The 15,609-nt window shown below is 49.5% G+C and overlaps 1 protein-coding gene across 1 annotated transcript in view; it reads left to right on the plus strand.

The window, feature by feature from the left end:
- Nucleotides 1-15,609, plus strand: part of LOC142741936 (Fc receptor-like protein 5) — an 81,508-nt gene that overhangs the window by 26,791 nt on the left and 39,108 nt on the right. Inside the window, exon 4 of the mRNA XM_075851258.1 lies at nucleotides 13,726-13,977. Coding sequence (XP_075707373.1) covers nucleotides 13,726-13,977 — 252 coding nt within the window. The remainder of the gene's footprint in view (nucleotides 1-13,725; nucleotides 13,978-15,609) is intronic.

Consider the following 15,609-nt stretch of genomic DNA (forward strand, 5'->3'; position numbering starts at 1 on the left):
CCTTTTACAAAGCTCCTCCCATATGTGGCTGAAATTAACCATAACCTGATGCTCACCCTGTTAACCTTATAGCTCTTCCTGTCTACAGTATCTGGACCCCCTCCCCTCCCACAAGCAGGTTGCTTGCAGATTCCGTGTGCATCGCCCATGTCCTTTACACTCACTCATGCCCCCCCTACCCCCATCATTGTAGAAGGCTGTGTGCAGGTTACATGAAGCTGAAGCAGATAAAGAAATAAACCTGCTGGCGCTGCAGCCATTTACCATACCTGGCAGGGGCTGGCGTCTCCATCTCCTCGGCAGCCAGACTGAAGCTGTGCTCAGGGGCAGGAGAAAGAGCAAGCCCATCACTGATTGGCTGATGCTCAGCCAACCAGCGTTAGGTTTGATTACATGCAGACTGGGCAGGTACTGATTCTCCTTTTCCTGTGCGGTGCCACCGATGTGCGCTAATTAGCTGGGCGTCAGTGCAGAAAACAAGTCTAGAGCTGATTAGCTGCGGCTCGGCCAACAAGCGCTATACTTTATTTCTGCCGCGCTCCTTCCCATCATTGCAGAGGACACCGCAATAAATCTCTGAAAGATGAGGTTATAAACACCCGGAGGCAGCAGTAATGTTGGTGCTTGTGTTCACCACTGTCCACAGGGCCGATTCTAACTTTTCTGCTGCAAGAGGCGAAAATGTAAATGGCGCCCCCCAGATTTTGATTGACATCCTCCTGGCTGTTCTCCATCACTAGCAGCCTCCGCCAATTCTTGCGGATGTGCCGTTGCCTTGTACTGGCATGCGCAGTGCAGCCGGGCAGAGTACACCTCGCTGAACGGTTCGTGCCCAAGTAGTACAAGGCAATGCCGCATCCGAGGAAGTTGGAGTAGACTGGTAGTGATGTATATATATCACCTATATGTACCTCCAGGAGAGAAATCTTAAGACTGACAGTCAGAACAGATTAAACATATAACCAAGTCAGAACTTGGTGAATTGACCTATTTTGTTCAAGATATAGCCTACAGGTAAGGTCAATTAACACAAGATTATTTGAAAAATTCCAAAATATTCTTTATTGTTAACATATATGAGACAAAACAGGTTAAAAAATGAAACACGCAGTGCAAAAAGGTGTCCTACAAAGCAGGAAGCTTATGGGCATGCTACAATGAATGAGATACATGTAAGCCACAGGGGAATACTGGCACAATCCACGCTGCTTAGTAATGGGCAACAAATCCCTGTGCTTGTAGCTGGCGCTGGTTGTGAGCGAAATGTGAAGTCATCATTGAGAATAACATGAATCTGTATGATAAGAGAGAAAGCGCTCATAAACATATAGATTCAGCCAGACCTGTGTGCGTGGCACAGTAAGCCATCTTACTCACCCATATTGTTGCTCCTGCACGGTAGAGACACCAGCCCGACGCGCGTTTCGGCAGAATGGCTTCGTCCAGGGGTGGTGTCTCCCCAGCGGAAGCTGCTATTTACATGGGCATTGTCCAATCATGCCAGGGAGACATGTGAGCGCAAACTATGAGGGGATAGCCTCTATACGGCGACAGACGTCAGGTACGAAGATGTCCGACGATGTACTGCCGGTGTCACGTCATCCGGAGGGGCCAGGGAAAGAGCGACGGCAACGTCACTCCGACTCCGCCCCCATCCAGATAGAGATACGAGACCGCAGGACATCATGGACGCTCCCCCTGATTCGTAAGCACTCGGCTTATCCCTGGTTAGTAAGTGGATTCATCTCTGAAACGTTATCGGACACATGCATGGAAAATGCACGTATTTGGAGAGGAAATACTTCAAGGGAAACGGAAAAATATGATCATCGCTGATATACTAAGACAAAAAGTCTGTCATACGGATAACATATGGGGTGTCAGTGAAGACGATGAAGAAAATAAAATAGATGTGAAATGATGAAAATGTGCGCATCCGAGAACGTTGGAGGAGACTGGTAGTGATGTACAACAGTCAGGGGGATGTCAATAAAACATGGAAAGTTGGGTGTGGAGGCCGGACTCTGTGACTCTTCAGGATAGCGGCATGAAAACAATTCCATCTGCCCTGCAATTTTGTTATTATAAATATACCCTATATAATTACAGCTCCAGAAACAAGCTCTGACATATATACGGCTCCAGAACCAAGTTCAGTAAATATATTAAGCAGTAGAACCAAGCTGAGTACATATATACAACACCAGACAAGCTCAGTACATATATACAGCACCAGAACAAAGCTCATTTCATATATACAGCACCAAAACAAAGCTCAGTACATAAATACAGCACCAGAACCAAACTCAGTGCATATATACAGCACCAGAACATATCTCAGTACATATATACAGCTCCAGAGCTAAGCTTAGTACATATTTACAGCATCAGAACCAAGCTCCATACATATATACAGCACTAGAACCAGCCTCCATACATATATATAGCACCAGAAACAAACTCAGTACATATATAAAGCACCAGAGAAAAACTGCGTACATATATACATCCCCAGAACCAAGCACAGTACATATATACAGCAACAGAACTAACCTCAGTACATATATACAGCACCAGAACAAAGCTCATTACATAAATACAGCACCAGAACAAAGCTCAGTACATAAATACAACACCAGAACCAAGCTCAGCACATATATACAGCTTCAGAGCAAAGCTCAGTACATATATACATTTCCAGAACAAAGCTCAGTACATATATACAGCACAAGCACCAACCTCCATACATATATACAGCACCAGAACTAACCTCAGTACATATATACAGCACCAGAACTAACCTCAGTACATATATACAGCACCAGAATAAATCTCAGTACGTAAATACAGCACCAGAACAAAGCTCAGTACATATATACAGCACCAGAACCAAGGTCAGTACATATATACAGCACCAGAACTAAGCTCTGTACATATACACAGCACCAGAACAAAGCTCATTACATAATTACAGCATCAGTACCAAGCTCAGTACATATATACAGCACCAGAACCAAGCTCAGTACATATATACAGCACCAGAACTAAGCTCTGTACATATACACAGCACCAGAACAAAGCTCATTACATAATTACAGCATCATTACCAAGCTCAGTGCATATATACAGCACCAGAACAAAGCTCAGTACATATATACAGCACCAGAACAAAACTCAGTACATAATTACAGCTCCAGAACAAAGCTCTGACATATACAGCTCCAAAACCAAGCTCAATACTGTAGCGCCCATGGCCGCGGACCGTCGGGATTACTCACCCCCCGGCGGCCGCAGCTATGGATCTGTATGCACTGGCTTGCATCTCCTCCCCAGGAGATGCCAGCGCTCCCGCTCTGGTCCGCTGTGTCCCGTAGAGTGCACGTGCACACTCGTGCCCGGACTTAAAAAGCCAGCACGCACATGAGAATCATTGTTAATTAGACCGTGATCACCCTGGACTATAAGAAGGGACCTGCCCCTTTGCTCATTGCCTGAGCGTTGTTGTGTTTTCCTGTTAGTCTTGCAAATGGTCCCTTAGTGTTATCCTGTTCCCGTTGTTCCCGTGCCCTGCTACCTGTGCCCTGTATCCCGTGCTATTTTTTCCTGTACCTCAAACCTGTTGGAGCCGTGTTGTGCTACTGGTTCCGCGTGCTGTGTTACACCACGTCTGGTGTCAAGGTCCCATCTGTGCCGAGCCTCCATTACTGTCTAAACCACTACAGGTACCCCTGTGCTTGGACTATATATATATATATATATATATATATATATATATATATAGACTTAGTACTCTGTTGGCCAGCAGCTATCCTGCTACGGCGGTATGGGCCAGTGGGTCCACATACCTACAGATCGTGACAAATCTGTGTCCCGTAGGGTACGCGTGCACACTCGTTCCCGGACTTAAAGGGCCAGCGTGCACATGAGAATCATCATTAATTAGCCCAGAACCCAGCTCAGTACTTATATTCAGCACCAGAACCCAGCTCAGTACATAAATACAGCTAAATTTAGTGCAATCCCTGCCATATAGGTTTGTACAGCGTAAAAGTACAGCTCCCAGCATGGACCGAACAATGTTAAAAATATGCTGGGAGCTGCCATTTTACAAAAAAAAAATCATACCACCCATCATCTCGCTGCAGATCATTCAGTGACTACCGTACTGATTAGAGGCAGAATAAACATTTATATTAAGTGACTCACCGGTGGCAATCTCGGATTCTAGTTGTTCTTTTTCTCTTTTCTTCTCCATCCGGTCCAGACCTCTATGATCACTTCTCCCGGCCACTGCCCATTTCTGCAGTTTGCCGCTCAGATGTCTTCAGCTTATCACTTTTCAAACGTTTCTGCACCTATAAACAAAGATAAAATTCTCATGGTGACACACACACTGTAAATGTGACACACACACCCCTAAATATAATAGTTCCATACACTGCACCTCTAATTATAATAGCACCATACACTGTGTCCCACACACACGCACACACACACACACACACACACACACACACACACACACACAGTGTCCCCTGTAGATAGTGCTCCTATAGAGCCCCCTGTAGATAGTGTCCCCACAGAGCCCCCTGTAGATAGTGCCCCACATATACCCCCCTGTAAATAGCTTCGCACATATAGCGCCCCACATATAGCCCCCCCTGTAGATGGTGCCCCACATATAGCCCCCCTGTAGATGGTGCCCCACATATAACGCCCCCTGTATATAGTGCTCCACATAAAGCCCGCCTGTATATGGTGTCCCACATATAGCACCCCTGTACATGGTATTGAACATATAGCCCCCCCTGTAGATAGTGACCCACATATAGCCTCTCCTGTAGAATGTGCCCCACATATAGCCTCCCCCTGTATGCAGTGTCCAACATTGTGCCCCCCTTAGTGTCCCACATATAGCCTCCCGTGTAGAAAGTGCCCCAAATATAGCCTCCCCAGTAGATGGTGTCCCACATATAGCTCCCCTGTATATAGTGCCCCACATATAGCCCCTACTTAGTGTCCCACATATAGCCCCTGTAGGTTGTGCCCCACATATAGCTCCGCCTGTATACAGTGCCCTACATATAGCCCCCTGTATATAGTGCCCCACATATAGCCCCCTCAGTGTCCAGCATATAGCCTCCCCTGTAGATAGTGCCCCACATATAGCCTCCCCTGTATATAGTGCTCAACATATGGCCCCCTTAGTGTCCCACATATAGCTCCCCTGTAGACTTTGCCCCACATATGGCCTCCCCCGTAGATAGTGCCCCACATATAGCCTCCCCTGTATATAGTGCTCCACATATGGCCCCCTTAGTGTCCCACATATAGCTCCCCTGTAGACTTTGCCCCACATATGGCCTCCCCCGTAGATAGTGCCCCACATATAGCCTCCCCTGTTGGTTGTGCTCCACATACATCTCCCTCTGTATTTAGTGCCCCACACATAGCTCCCCCTTAGTGTCCCACATATAGTCCCACTGTAGATAATGTCCCACATATAGCGCCCATCCCCCTGTAGATAATGCCACTCACACTTTTAAGTGGAAAAAAACGTTGTTTCAATGCAGGTCTGGTCTCTTCTGAGCAGGTCTGCTGGGGCTGAACGATGGCGCTGATCGGCAGGGCAGAATCACCTGCCCAGTCAATCAGAGCCGTTCAACAACTGAAGCGGTGCGATGATGTCATCTTGTCGCTAGCGTCATTGAAAGGCGCTAATTAGCAGGGCAGAATGACTTGCCCCGCCAATCAGCGCCTTTCAACAACGGAAGCGGTGCAATGATGTCATTGTGCCGCTAGCATTGTTAAAAGGTGCTGATTGGTGAGGCAACTCATTCTGTTCTGCCAATCAGCGTCATTGTAAGGCAGGTACAATTAGTGTAGGAGGGGTTGGCGGCGGCTGGTTTCAGTGTTGCCGCTGCCCCGTCAGAGAGGCAGCAGGCCGCCTACACTAATTGTTTGGGTGGCCAGCAGGCGGCCCACTGTTCACCGGCCCATCTGGCATTTGCCAGAACTGCCGTATGGCCAGTCTGGCCCTGCCTGCCAATCTTCACCCTCTTATGCAAGTCACCTACATACTGTTTACTAGCTTTTATAATATCATTACTGGTGTTTAGTGGTTCAATCATTTCACTGGTGTCTACTAGATCACTAATAATATCTACTGGATCAGCAATAATAACCCTGCTGTGTAGTGGGTAAATAATAATAATAATAATAATAATAATATCATCATCCCTGGTAGTGGGTTAATAATGATGCTGATGATAATAATAAGATAATAATAATAGTAGGCTAGTAGTTTAATAATAATAATAATAATAATAATAATAATAATAATAATAATAATAATAATATAATTATTACGATCCCTGGTGTGTAGTTGGGTAGTAATAATAATAATATTAATATTGAGTAAATAATAATAATATCCCTGGTGTGTAGTGGGTTAATAATAATAATAATAATAATAATAATAATAATAATAATAATAATATAAATGTGAAGTAGTAATAATAATAGTAGTAGTAGTAATAATAATATCATCCCTGGTGTATAGTGGGTTAATAATAATAATAATAATAATAATAATAATATTTAGAGGAAAAAGACATGGACCGCACAATCCACAATGTATACGTTGATCTGAGCCGCTAGGCATAATTTCTAAACATGAACATGAGGTTCTTAGTTAACATTTTGATCAAACTGTATAAGCCCTCTTGCCACTACATGGCGACCTCTTTTAAAGTGGGTCCCTACTCTAGCGGTTGCAGCACTGCATGGCGGCCACCGCAGCACCACTCCTGCAGAAGGAGCAACCCAGGGGCCCAAAAGCACCCATGCCTTCAGACCGTGCCAAGCCTCTTGTCTCTGGGCTACGTCCCCCCACAAATGCAGCAATACAGCAACAGACACCACCCCACAGCACCACAACATGTGAACAGATGGAATAAGCTCACCTTACCATGCGCCCCTAGTGGCAAACTAAGAGCACAAGCAAGAGCAGGAACACTTATGAGGTCATTACTGGATTAAAATCAGCGTTTTTTTTTTTCAAATGTGTGGAGTGCTGGTCCAAGTAATACAAATAAATGGAAAAGGGTAGATTATATATATATATATATATATATAGCAATATTTAGAGGAAAAAGACATGGACCGCACAATCCACAATGTATACTTTGATCTGAGCCGCTAGGCATAATTTCTAAACATGAACATGAGGTCCCTTTTCCATTTATTCTGTGGAGTGTAGAGTGCGGAAACCAGATTGTAAGGGGTCAAGAATGGAGTTAGCAGAGAGATAGCCGATAAGGCGGGACTAGACCAAGCGTTCCAGGAGTTTGGAGATGAAGCGCAGATTAGAGACTGGTCGGTAGTTGGCAGCGCTGGATGGGTCAAGAGTTGGTTTTTTCAGTAATGGGTTTATAATGGCATGTTTAAAAGAGGAGGGAAAGATACCAGAGGAAAGAGAGAGGTTAAATATTTTAGTGAGGTGACTAGTGACAGCCGGGGAGAGGGACTGGAGGAGGTTTGAGGGGATAGGATCACTAGAACAGGTAGTAGGACGAGAAGAAGAGAGGAGCCTGGAGAGAGCTGGGGAGATGGACTGGAGGAGGTGTGAGGGGATAGGATCACTAGGACAGGTAGTAGGACGAGAAGAAGAGAGGAGCCTATAGACAGCCGAGGAGAGGGACCGGAGGAGGTGTGAGAGGATAGGGTCACTAGAGCAGGTAGTAGGACGAGAAGAACTGACGGGCAATCAGGTCTTGGGTTTTATGGACACCTGCTTGACCTGCCAGTTTAGAGCTGTGTCCCCAGCGGAGGATTCTTCTTCTGTCTGCCAGATGCACAAAAGTCCTCCCCGGAGGGATGTCAATAACATGCAGAGGGTTGACAGAGATGATGTAGGATGGGTCAATTATATTTTGTGGGGACTCCATGGTGTCCTTTGTCTCAAACGACCTTGACAAGGCATCGGCCCTCACAATCTTGTCGGCAGGGCGGTAGTGGAGCTCAAACTGGAACCGGGCAAAGCACAGCGACCACCTGGCCTGACAGGGGTTCAGACGTTATGCCATCTGGAAATAGGTGAGGTTCTTGTGGTCAGTGAAAATCGGGTTGGGATGAGCTGCGCTCTCTAGTAGGCGTCTCCACTACTCTGGAGCCAGTTTGATGGCCAGTAACCCCCGATCCCCAATCGAGTAGTTGCGCTCTACGGTAGAGAAAAGCATGAAGTAATATCCACATATCAGTGTCTTGCCTTTGGGACCTCTCTGAAGCAGAAGTGCGCCAGCACCAACAGAGGAGGCGTCCACCTCCAACGAAAACTGTAGAGATACATCAGGATGAGGGAGGATAGAGGCTGATGTGAAGGCACTCTTCAAGCTATTAAATGCGGCCTCTGCCTCTGGAGTCCACACATTGGCGTTCATGCCTTTTTTGGTGAGGGTAGAGATGGGAGCGGTCAGTGAGGAGAAGTTTGGAATGAACTGTCGATAAAAGTTAGCGAATCCCAAGAAACACTGTATGGCCCTTAAGCCTTGGGTTCGTGGCCATTCCAGGACAGCCTTTACTTTCTCAGAATTTATCTTGAGAGCCCAGGAATGGTAGAGAATTCCTCTCAAACACGCACGTCTCCAGCTTGGCATACAGATAATTCTCCCTTAATCGCAGCAAAACGTGATTGATGTGTCTCTGATGAGTCACTGGAACTGGGGAAAAAATAAGAAAGTCATCAAGATAGACCACAGCTCAGACATAGAGGAGATCTCGGAAGACATCATTGATGAACTCTTGGAAGACCGCGGGAGCATTACACAGGCCGAAGGGCATTACTAGATATTCATAGTGCCCATCTCGTGTATTAAATGCCGTCTTCCATTCGTCACCCTGGCGAATCCAGATTAGATTGTAAGCCCCACACAAGTCTAGTTTAGAAAAAATCTTGTCACCACGTATGCGATCAAACAGTTCTGAAATCAATGGCAACGGATATCTTTTTTTTTTACCATGATCTGGTTGAGACCCTGGTAGTTGATGCAGGGTCGAAGAGATCCGTCCTTCTTTTTTACGAAGAAGAACTCTCCAAATTCTCCTTAATATATGCGGACATAGACTGAGTCTCTGGCAAAGAGAGAGGGTATCCCTTTCCACGGGAAAGGGACACGTCAGGAACCAGTTCAATAGGGCAGTCATATGCCCAGTGTGGAGGCACCGTCTCCGCCTCCCTCTTGCTAAAGACATCCGCAAACTGTGAGTAGTGAGAAGGCAATCCTGCCAATGACCGAGGAGACTGGGCCGGATGGATAACCCAGGCAACGGTTAAGGCACTCGGTACCCCACTGGAGAACCTCTCCAGAATTCCAGTCCAGAACTGGGGCATGTAGTCGGAGCCAGGGCAGACCCAGCAGCACACAGTTGACAGCCCTGGGCAGGACAAAAAAATGAGATGAGCTCGCAATGAACGGTTTGGAGCTTCAGTGGTTTCGTCACAGCTACAATAGGGTCTGGCAGAGGCAGTTCATTCACTGAGGCATCAATCAAAGGCCTCTCCAGAGGGGATGTGGGCAACTGGAGAAGATCCACCAGGTCTCTCTGAATGAAGTTAGCTGCGGATCCAGAGTCCAGATAGGCAGAGACCCGGTGCGTCTTTTCGCTGGACACTATGGTCACGGGGCTGGATAATTTAGAAGAAAGTCCTTCTTCACCCAGGGTTGTCTCTCCAACCAACCCTAGGCTCTAGGGCTTTTGGTGGCAAAGACGCACAAGATGGCCTCTGAGGCCGCAATACAGACATAGTCCCGAAGTGCGCCTGCGTTGTCTCTGCTGGGTATACAGCTTGAGATGGCCTATTCTCAAAGACTCCTTTGGAGGAACAGTTGATAAGGACAGCAGTGGTTGCTGCGATGTAGGAGCCAGGCTAAGGAGTCCTCCCTCCCGACGGACCTCTTGGAACCGTTCTCGGATCCTTATGTCAATCCAGGCGGCCAGAAGGATGAGCTCATCCAGGGTAGATGGCAGATCTCGGGCGGCAAGCTCGTCCTTAATCTCAGGGCACAGTCCCTGCTAGAATGTAGTCACCAAGGCCTCATTGTTCCACAACAACTCTTCCCCAGGGTGCGGAAGTGGATGGCGAACTTGCCCACGGAAGTGTCTCCCTGGCGAAGGTTCAGCAAGGAATCTGCTGCAGAGGAGACTCGTCCAGGCTCATCAAACGCAGTGTGAAATATCCGTAGGAACCCCTGGAAGTCACGGGTCTCTGGTCCTTGTCTCTCCCAGATAGCGTTCGCCCATGCTAGGGCCCTGCCAGTGAGGAGAGACGATTAAAGAGATCCTTGCACCATTAGTAGAAAATGCTCTTACATACAGACTGAAGTGGATCTGGCACTGGATCAAAAATGCCCTGCAGGTCCTCTCGTCTCCATAATAGCGAGGAGATAGTGGCAGATAAAATCGAGGATCAGCACTGCCAGGAGGTGTAGTTGGAGGTCCGTTTTGCCAGGAGGTGTAGTAGGAGGAACGGCAGCTTGCACATCCAGCCGATGTGCAATAATATTCAACGACTGGGGGAGTTGGTCTTGTCGAAACCGGAGGTCCAGCATATCCGCCCGCTTCTGTTGTCACATCGTCATGGTCTCGGATTGACCAGCGGGGTCCATGGCTTGAGAGTACTGTCACGATCTGTGGGTATTGTGGACCCACTGGGCTGTACCACCTTGACGGTATAGCAGCTGGCCAACAGGATACCAATGTCAGTCTATAGTTCGGATGGGTGTACCTGTGGTAACTTCAGACCGTAGCGAAGATAGGCTCAGATGGGACCTTGGCAGCACACAGACACCAGGCATGGTGTAACGAGACAGGCGTAGTATATAGAACAACTCCAACTCTAAACGGCGCTGGAACAAGATAGCACGGGATACAGGATACAGGTAGCAGGAACGGGAACACTGGAAATGGAAAACACTAAAGGGACCATTTGCAGAGACAGACACGGGTAGGTACAAACAACGCTCAGCCAATGCAGGAAGGGGCAGGGCCCTTCTTATAGTTCAGGATGATCTGGGAACAATCAGCTCAATCACGCTCTGGCTCTTTAAGGCTGGACTGAGCTCATGCGCACACACTAGTGGTCACTGTTTAACAAGACGGCCGCCTGTGCTGGCATCTCTGGAGATAAAGGCATCGGCAGGATGGCAGGAGTTCGTGGTCAGTGACCACGGACGTTACACACACTCCTGCACACTCCTACATGCTCCTGTCCACTCCTACACACTACTGCACATTCCTACACTTTCCTACATTTGCCTACACACTCCTACCCGCTCCTGCACACTCCTGCACACTACTACCCTTTCCTGCACACTCCTGCACGCTCATGCACACTCCTGCACGCTCTTGCGCACTCCTGCACGCTCTTGCGCACTGCTGCACGCTCTTGCGCACTCCTGCACACTCCTACATGCTCCTGTCCACTCCTACACACTACTACACATTCCTACACTTTCCTACATTTGCCTACACACTCCTACCCGCTCCTGCACACTACTACCCTTTCCTGCACACTCCTGCACGCTCATGCGCACTCCTGCACGCTCTTGCGCACTCCTGCACACTCCTACATGCTCCTGTCCACTCCTACACACTACTGCACATTCCTACACTTTCCTACATTTGCCTACACACTCCTACCCGCTCCTGCACACTCCTACCCTTTCCTGCACACTCCTGCACACTCCTACCCGTTCCTGCACACTCCTGCACACTCCTGCACACTCCTACCCACTCCTGCACACTCCTGCACTATAATTGTTTTTCAGTGAAAGTGGAAATAAGCTTTAAGTAAAAAAGTTAACATATTAAATATAGAGAAACTCAAAATGATTAAATTTCAATTTGCAGGTAAATATTTACTTTTGAAATTTAACACATTGGTATTCCACCGCCCAGATTGTCACTTTTCTGGGGATAGGACATGTCTGTAATTTTGTTACTGTGTATGTCATATTGTAGCAGGAGCACATTGTTATCACTCAGAGTTCCTATGGCGATCCACACTGCAGACGGATGTGGCTCCTGAGCCACCGGTTGGGGACCATTGGTATAGAGTATAGTACTATTATCTCTCCTCACGCTCTAAACTCTCCTCACGCTCTAAACTCTCCTCACGCTCTGACCTCTCCTCACGCTCTGTTCTCTCCTCACGCTCTGTTCTCTCCTCACGCGCTGCTCTCTCCTGACGCTCTGCTCTCTCCTCACGCTCTGCTCTCTTCTCACGCTCTGTTCTCTCCTCACGCCCTGCTCTCTCATCGCGCCCTGCTCTCTCCTCACGCCCTGCTCTCACCTCACGCCCTGCTCTCTCCTCACGCCCTGATCTCTCCTCACGCCCTGTTCTCTCCTCACGCCCTGTTCTCTCCTCACGCTCTGATCTCTCCTCACTCTCTGATCTCTCCTCACGCTCTGATCTCTCCTCACGCCCTGTTGTCTCCTCACGCCCTGTTCTCTCCTCACGCCCTGTTCTCTCCTCACGCCCTGTTCTCTCCTCACGCTCTGATCTCTCCTCACGCTCTGTTCTCTCCTCACGCTCTGTTCTCTCCTCACGCCCTGTACTCTCCTCACGCTCTGTTCTCTCCTCACGCTGTGCTCTCTCCTCACGCTGTGCTCTCTCCTCACGCTCGGCTCTCTCCTCACGCTCGGCTCTCTCCTCGCGCTCTGATCTCTCCTCGCGCTCTGCTCTCTCCTCGCGCTCTGATCTCTCCTCGCGCTCTGATCTCTCCTCACGCTCTGATCTCTCCTCACGTTCTGATCTTTCCTCACGTTCTGATCTCTCCTCACGCTCTGATCTCTCCTCACGCTCTGTTCTCTCCTCACCCCCTGTTCTCTCCTCACGCTCTGTTCTCTCCTCGCGCCCTGCTCTCTCCTCGTGCCTTGCTCTCTCCTCGCGCCCTGCTCTCTCCTCGCGCTCTGCTCTCTCCTCGCGCTCTGCTCTCTCCTCACGCTCTGCTCTCTCCTCACGCCCTGCACTCTCCTCACGCCCTGTTCTCTCACCTCACGCCCTGTTCTCTCACCTCACGCCCTGTTCTCTCACCTCACGCCCTGTTCTCTCACCTCGCGCTCTGCTCTCTCCTCGTGCCCTGCTCTCTCCTCGCGCCCTGCTCTCTCCTCGCGCCTTGCTCTCTCCTCGCGCCCTGCTCTCTCCTCGCGCTCTGCTCTCTCCTCGCGCTCTGCTCTCTCCTCACGCTCTGCTCTCTCCTCACGCCCTGCACTCTCCTCACGCCCTGTTCTCTCACCTCACGCCCTGTTCTCTCACCTCACGCCCTGTTCTCTCACCTCACGCCCTGTTCTCTCACCTCACGCTCTGCTCTCTCCTCACGCTCTGCTCTCTCCTTACACTCTGTATTCTGTGCTGTCGAACGTTAAGTTATTTAAGTTGTTTGGCTGTGCCAGTATTTGGGTGAATTCTCACATGATTTTTGCCGTGATCTGCACAAAATATTGGCAAAAAAACACCATAAAACTGGCACTTGTGAATACATTGTTTTTCAGCTCCATTTCTTAAATCCCCCGACATAATTTGAGGATCCCTGTGGTAATGACTGACAACCTGATAGAATAGTTGGATGTACTTGAGGACCAGAATTAAGAAACACGGGTGTAGACCATAAGTGATTGATCTAAACACAAGATATTCTGAACATTGACTGTATTTCTCTGTAGTTCCTCTCTCTGTGCCCGTCGTTAAGTGGTCCTGTCAAAACGATGGATCCGCTAAAGTCACCTGTGAGGTAGAGAGAGGGAGCAATGCCACTTACACCTGGACTGTGGGCGGGAAGCTCATTCACTGGAACACTGTTCCAAATCTCATTATAAATGCCTCAGAATTCGCATCTGGTGCCATAAACGTCAGCTGTTCTGCCGAGAACTCTGTCAGCAAAAAAAGCGGAAATGACACCAAAATATTCTGTGAAGGTGAGTTAGCAGCAAGCAGTTTTACTGATGTAAGAAATCTTGACATCTCATACTCAGTCCTCCCTGATATCATATTCTCTATTCTCACCCAAGTCTGTTCACATTATCTGACACTCTGTACACTGAACTAACTTTACAATGTTTTGTGTTCTCTCCTCACGCTCTGCTCTCTCCTCATGCTCTGCTCTCTCCTCACGCTCTGCTCTCTCCTCACGCCCTGCTCTCTCCTCACGCCCTGCTCTCTCCTCACGGCCTGTTCTCTCCTCACGCCCTGCTCTCTCCTCACGCCCTGCTCTCTCCTCACGCCCTGCTCTCTCCTCACACTCTGCTCTCTCAAAACGCCCTGTTCTCTCCTCACGCCCTGTTCTCTCCTCACGCCCTGCTCTCTCCTCACGCCCTGCTCTCCCCTCACGCTCTGCTCTATCCTCACGCCCTGCTCTTTTCTCACTCCCTGCTCTCTCCTCACGCCCTGCTCTTTTCTCACTCCCTGCTCCGTCCTCACGCTCTGCTCTCTCCTCACGCTCTGTTCTCCCCTCACGCTCTGTTCTCTCCTCACGCCCTGCTCTCTCCTCACTCTCTGCTCTCCCCTCACGCTCTGCTCTCTCCTCACTCTCTGCTCTCCCCTCACGCTCTGCTCTCTCCTCACGCCCTGCTCTCTCCTCACGCCCTGCTCTTCTCACTCCCTGCTCTCTCCTCACGCTCTGTTCTCTCCTCACGCTCTGTTCTCTCCTCACGCTCTGTTCTCTCCTCACGCTCTGTTCTCTCCTCACGCTCTGCTCTCTCCTCACGCTCTGCTCTCTCCTCACGCTCTGTTCTCCCCTCACGCTCTGTTCTCCCCTTACGCTCTGTTCTCTCCTCACGCTCTGCTCTCTCCTCACTCTCTGCTCTCCCCTCACTCTCTGCTCTCTCCTCACTCTCTGCTCTCCCCTCACGCTCTGCTCTCTCCTCACGCCCTGCTCTTTTCTCACTCCCTGCTCTCTCCTCACGCTCTGCTCTCTCCTCACGCCCTGCTCTCTCCTCACGCCCTGCTCTCTCCTCACGCCCTGCTCTCTCCTCACGCCCTGCTCTCTCCTCACGCCCTGCTCTCCCCTCACGCTCTGCTCTATCCTCACGCCCTGCTCTTTTCTCACTCCCTGCTCTCTCCTCACGCTCTGCTCTCTCCTCACGCTCTGCTCCGTCCTCACGCTCTGCTCTCTCCTCACGCTCTGCTCTCTCCTCACGCTCTGCTCCGTCCTCACGCTCTGCTCTCTCCTCACGCTCTGTTCTCCCCTCACGCTCTGTTCTCTCCTCACGCTCTGTTCTCCCCTCACGCTCTGTTCTCTCCTCACGCTCTGCTCTCTCCTCACTCTCTGCTCTCCCCTCACGCTCTGCTCTCTCCTCACTCTCTGCTCTCCCCTCACACTCTGCTCTCTCCTCACGCCCTGCTCTCTCCTCACGCCCTGCTCTCTCCTCACGCCCTGCTCTCTCCTCACGCCCTGCTCTATCCTCACGCCCTGCTCTTTTCTCACTCCCTGCTCTCTCCTCACGCTCTGCTCTCTCCTCACGCTCTGCTCCGTCCTCACGCTCTGCTCTCTCCTCACGCTCTGTTCTCCCCTCACGCTCTGTTCTCTCCTCACGCTGTTCTCCCCGCAC

Source organism: Rhinoderma darwinii, chromosome 2 (assembly GCF_050947455.1).
Source record: "Rhinoderma darwinii isolate aRhiDar2 chromosome 2, aRhiDar2.hap1, whole genome shotgun sequence".
NCBI lineage: Eukaryota > Metazoa > Chordata > Amphibia > Anura > Rhinodermatidae > Rhinoderma > Rhinoderma darwinii.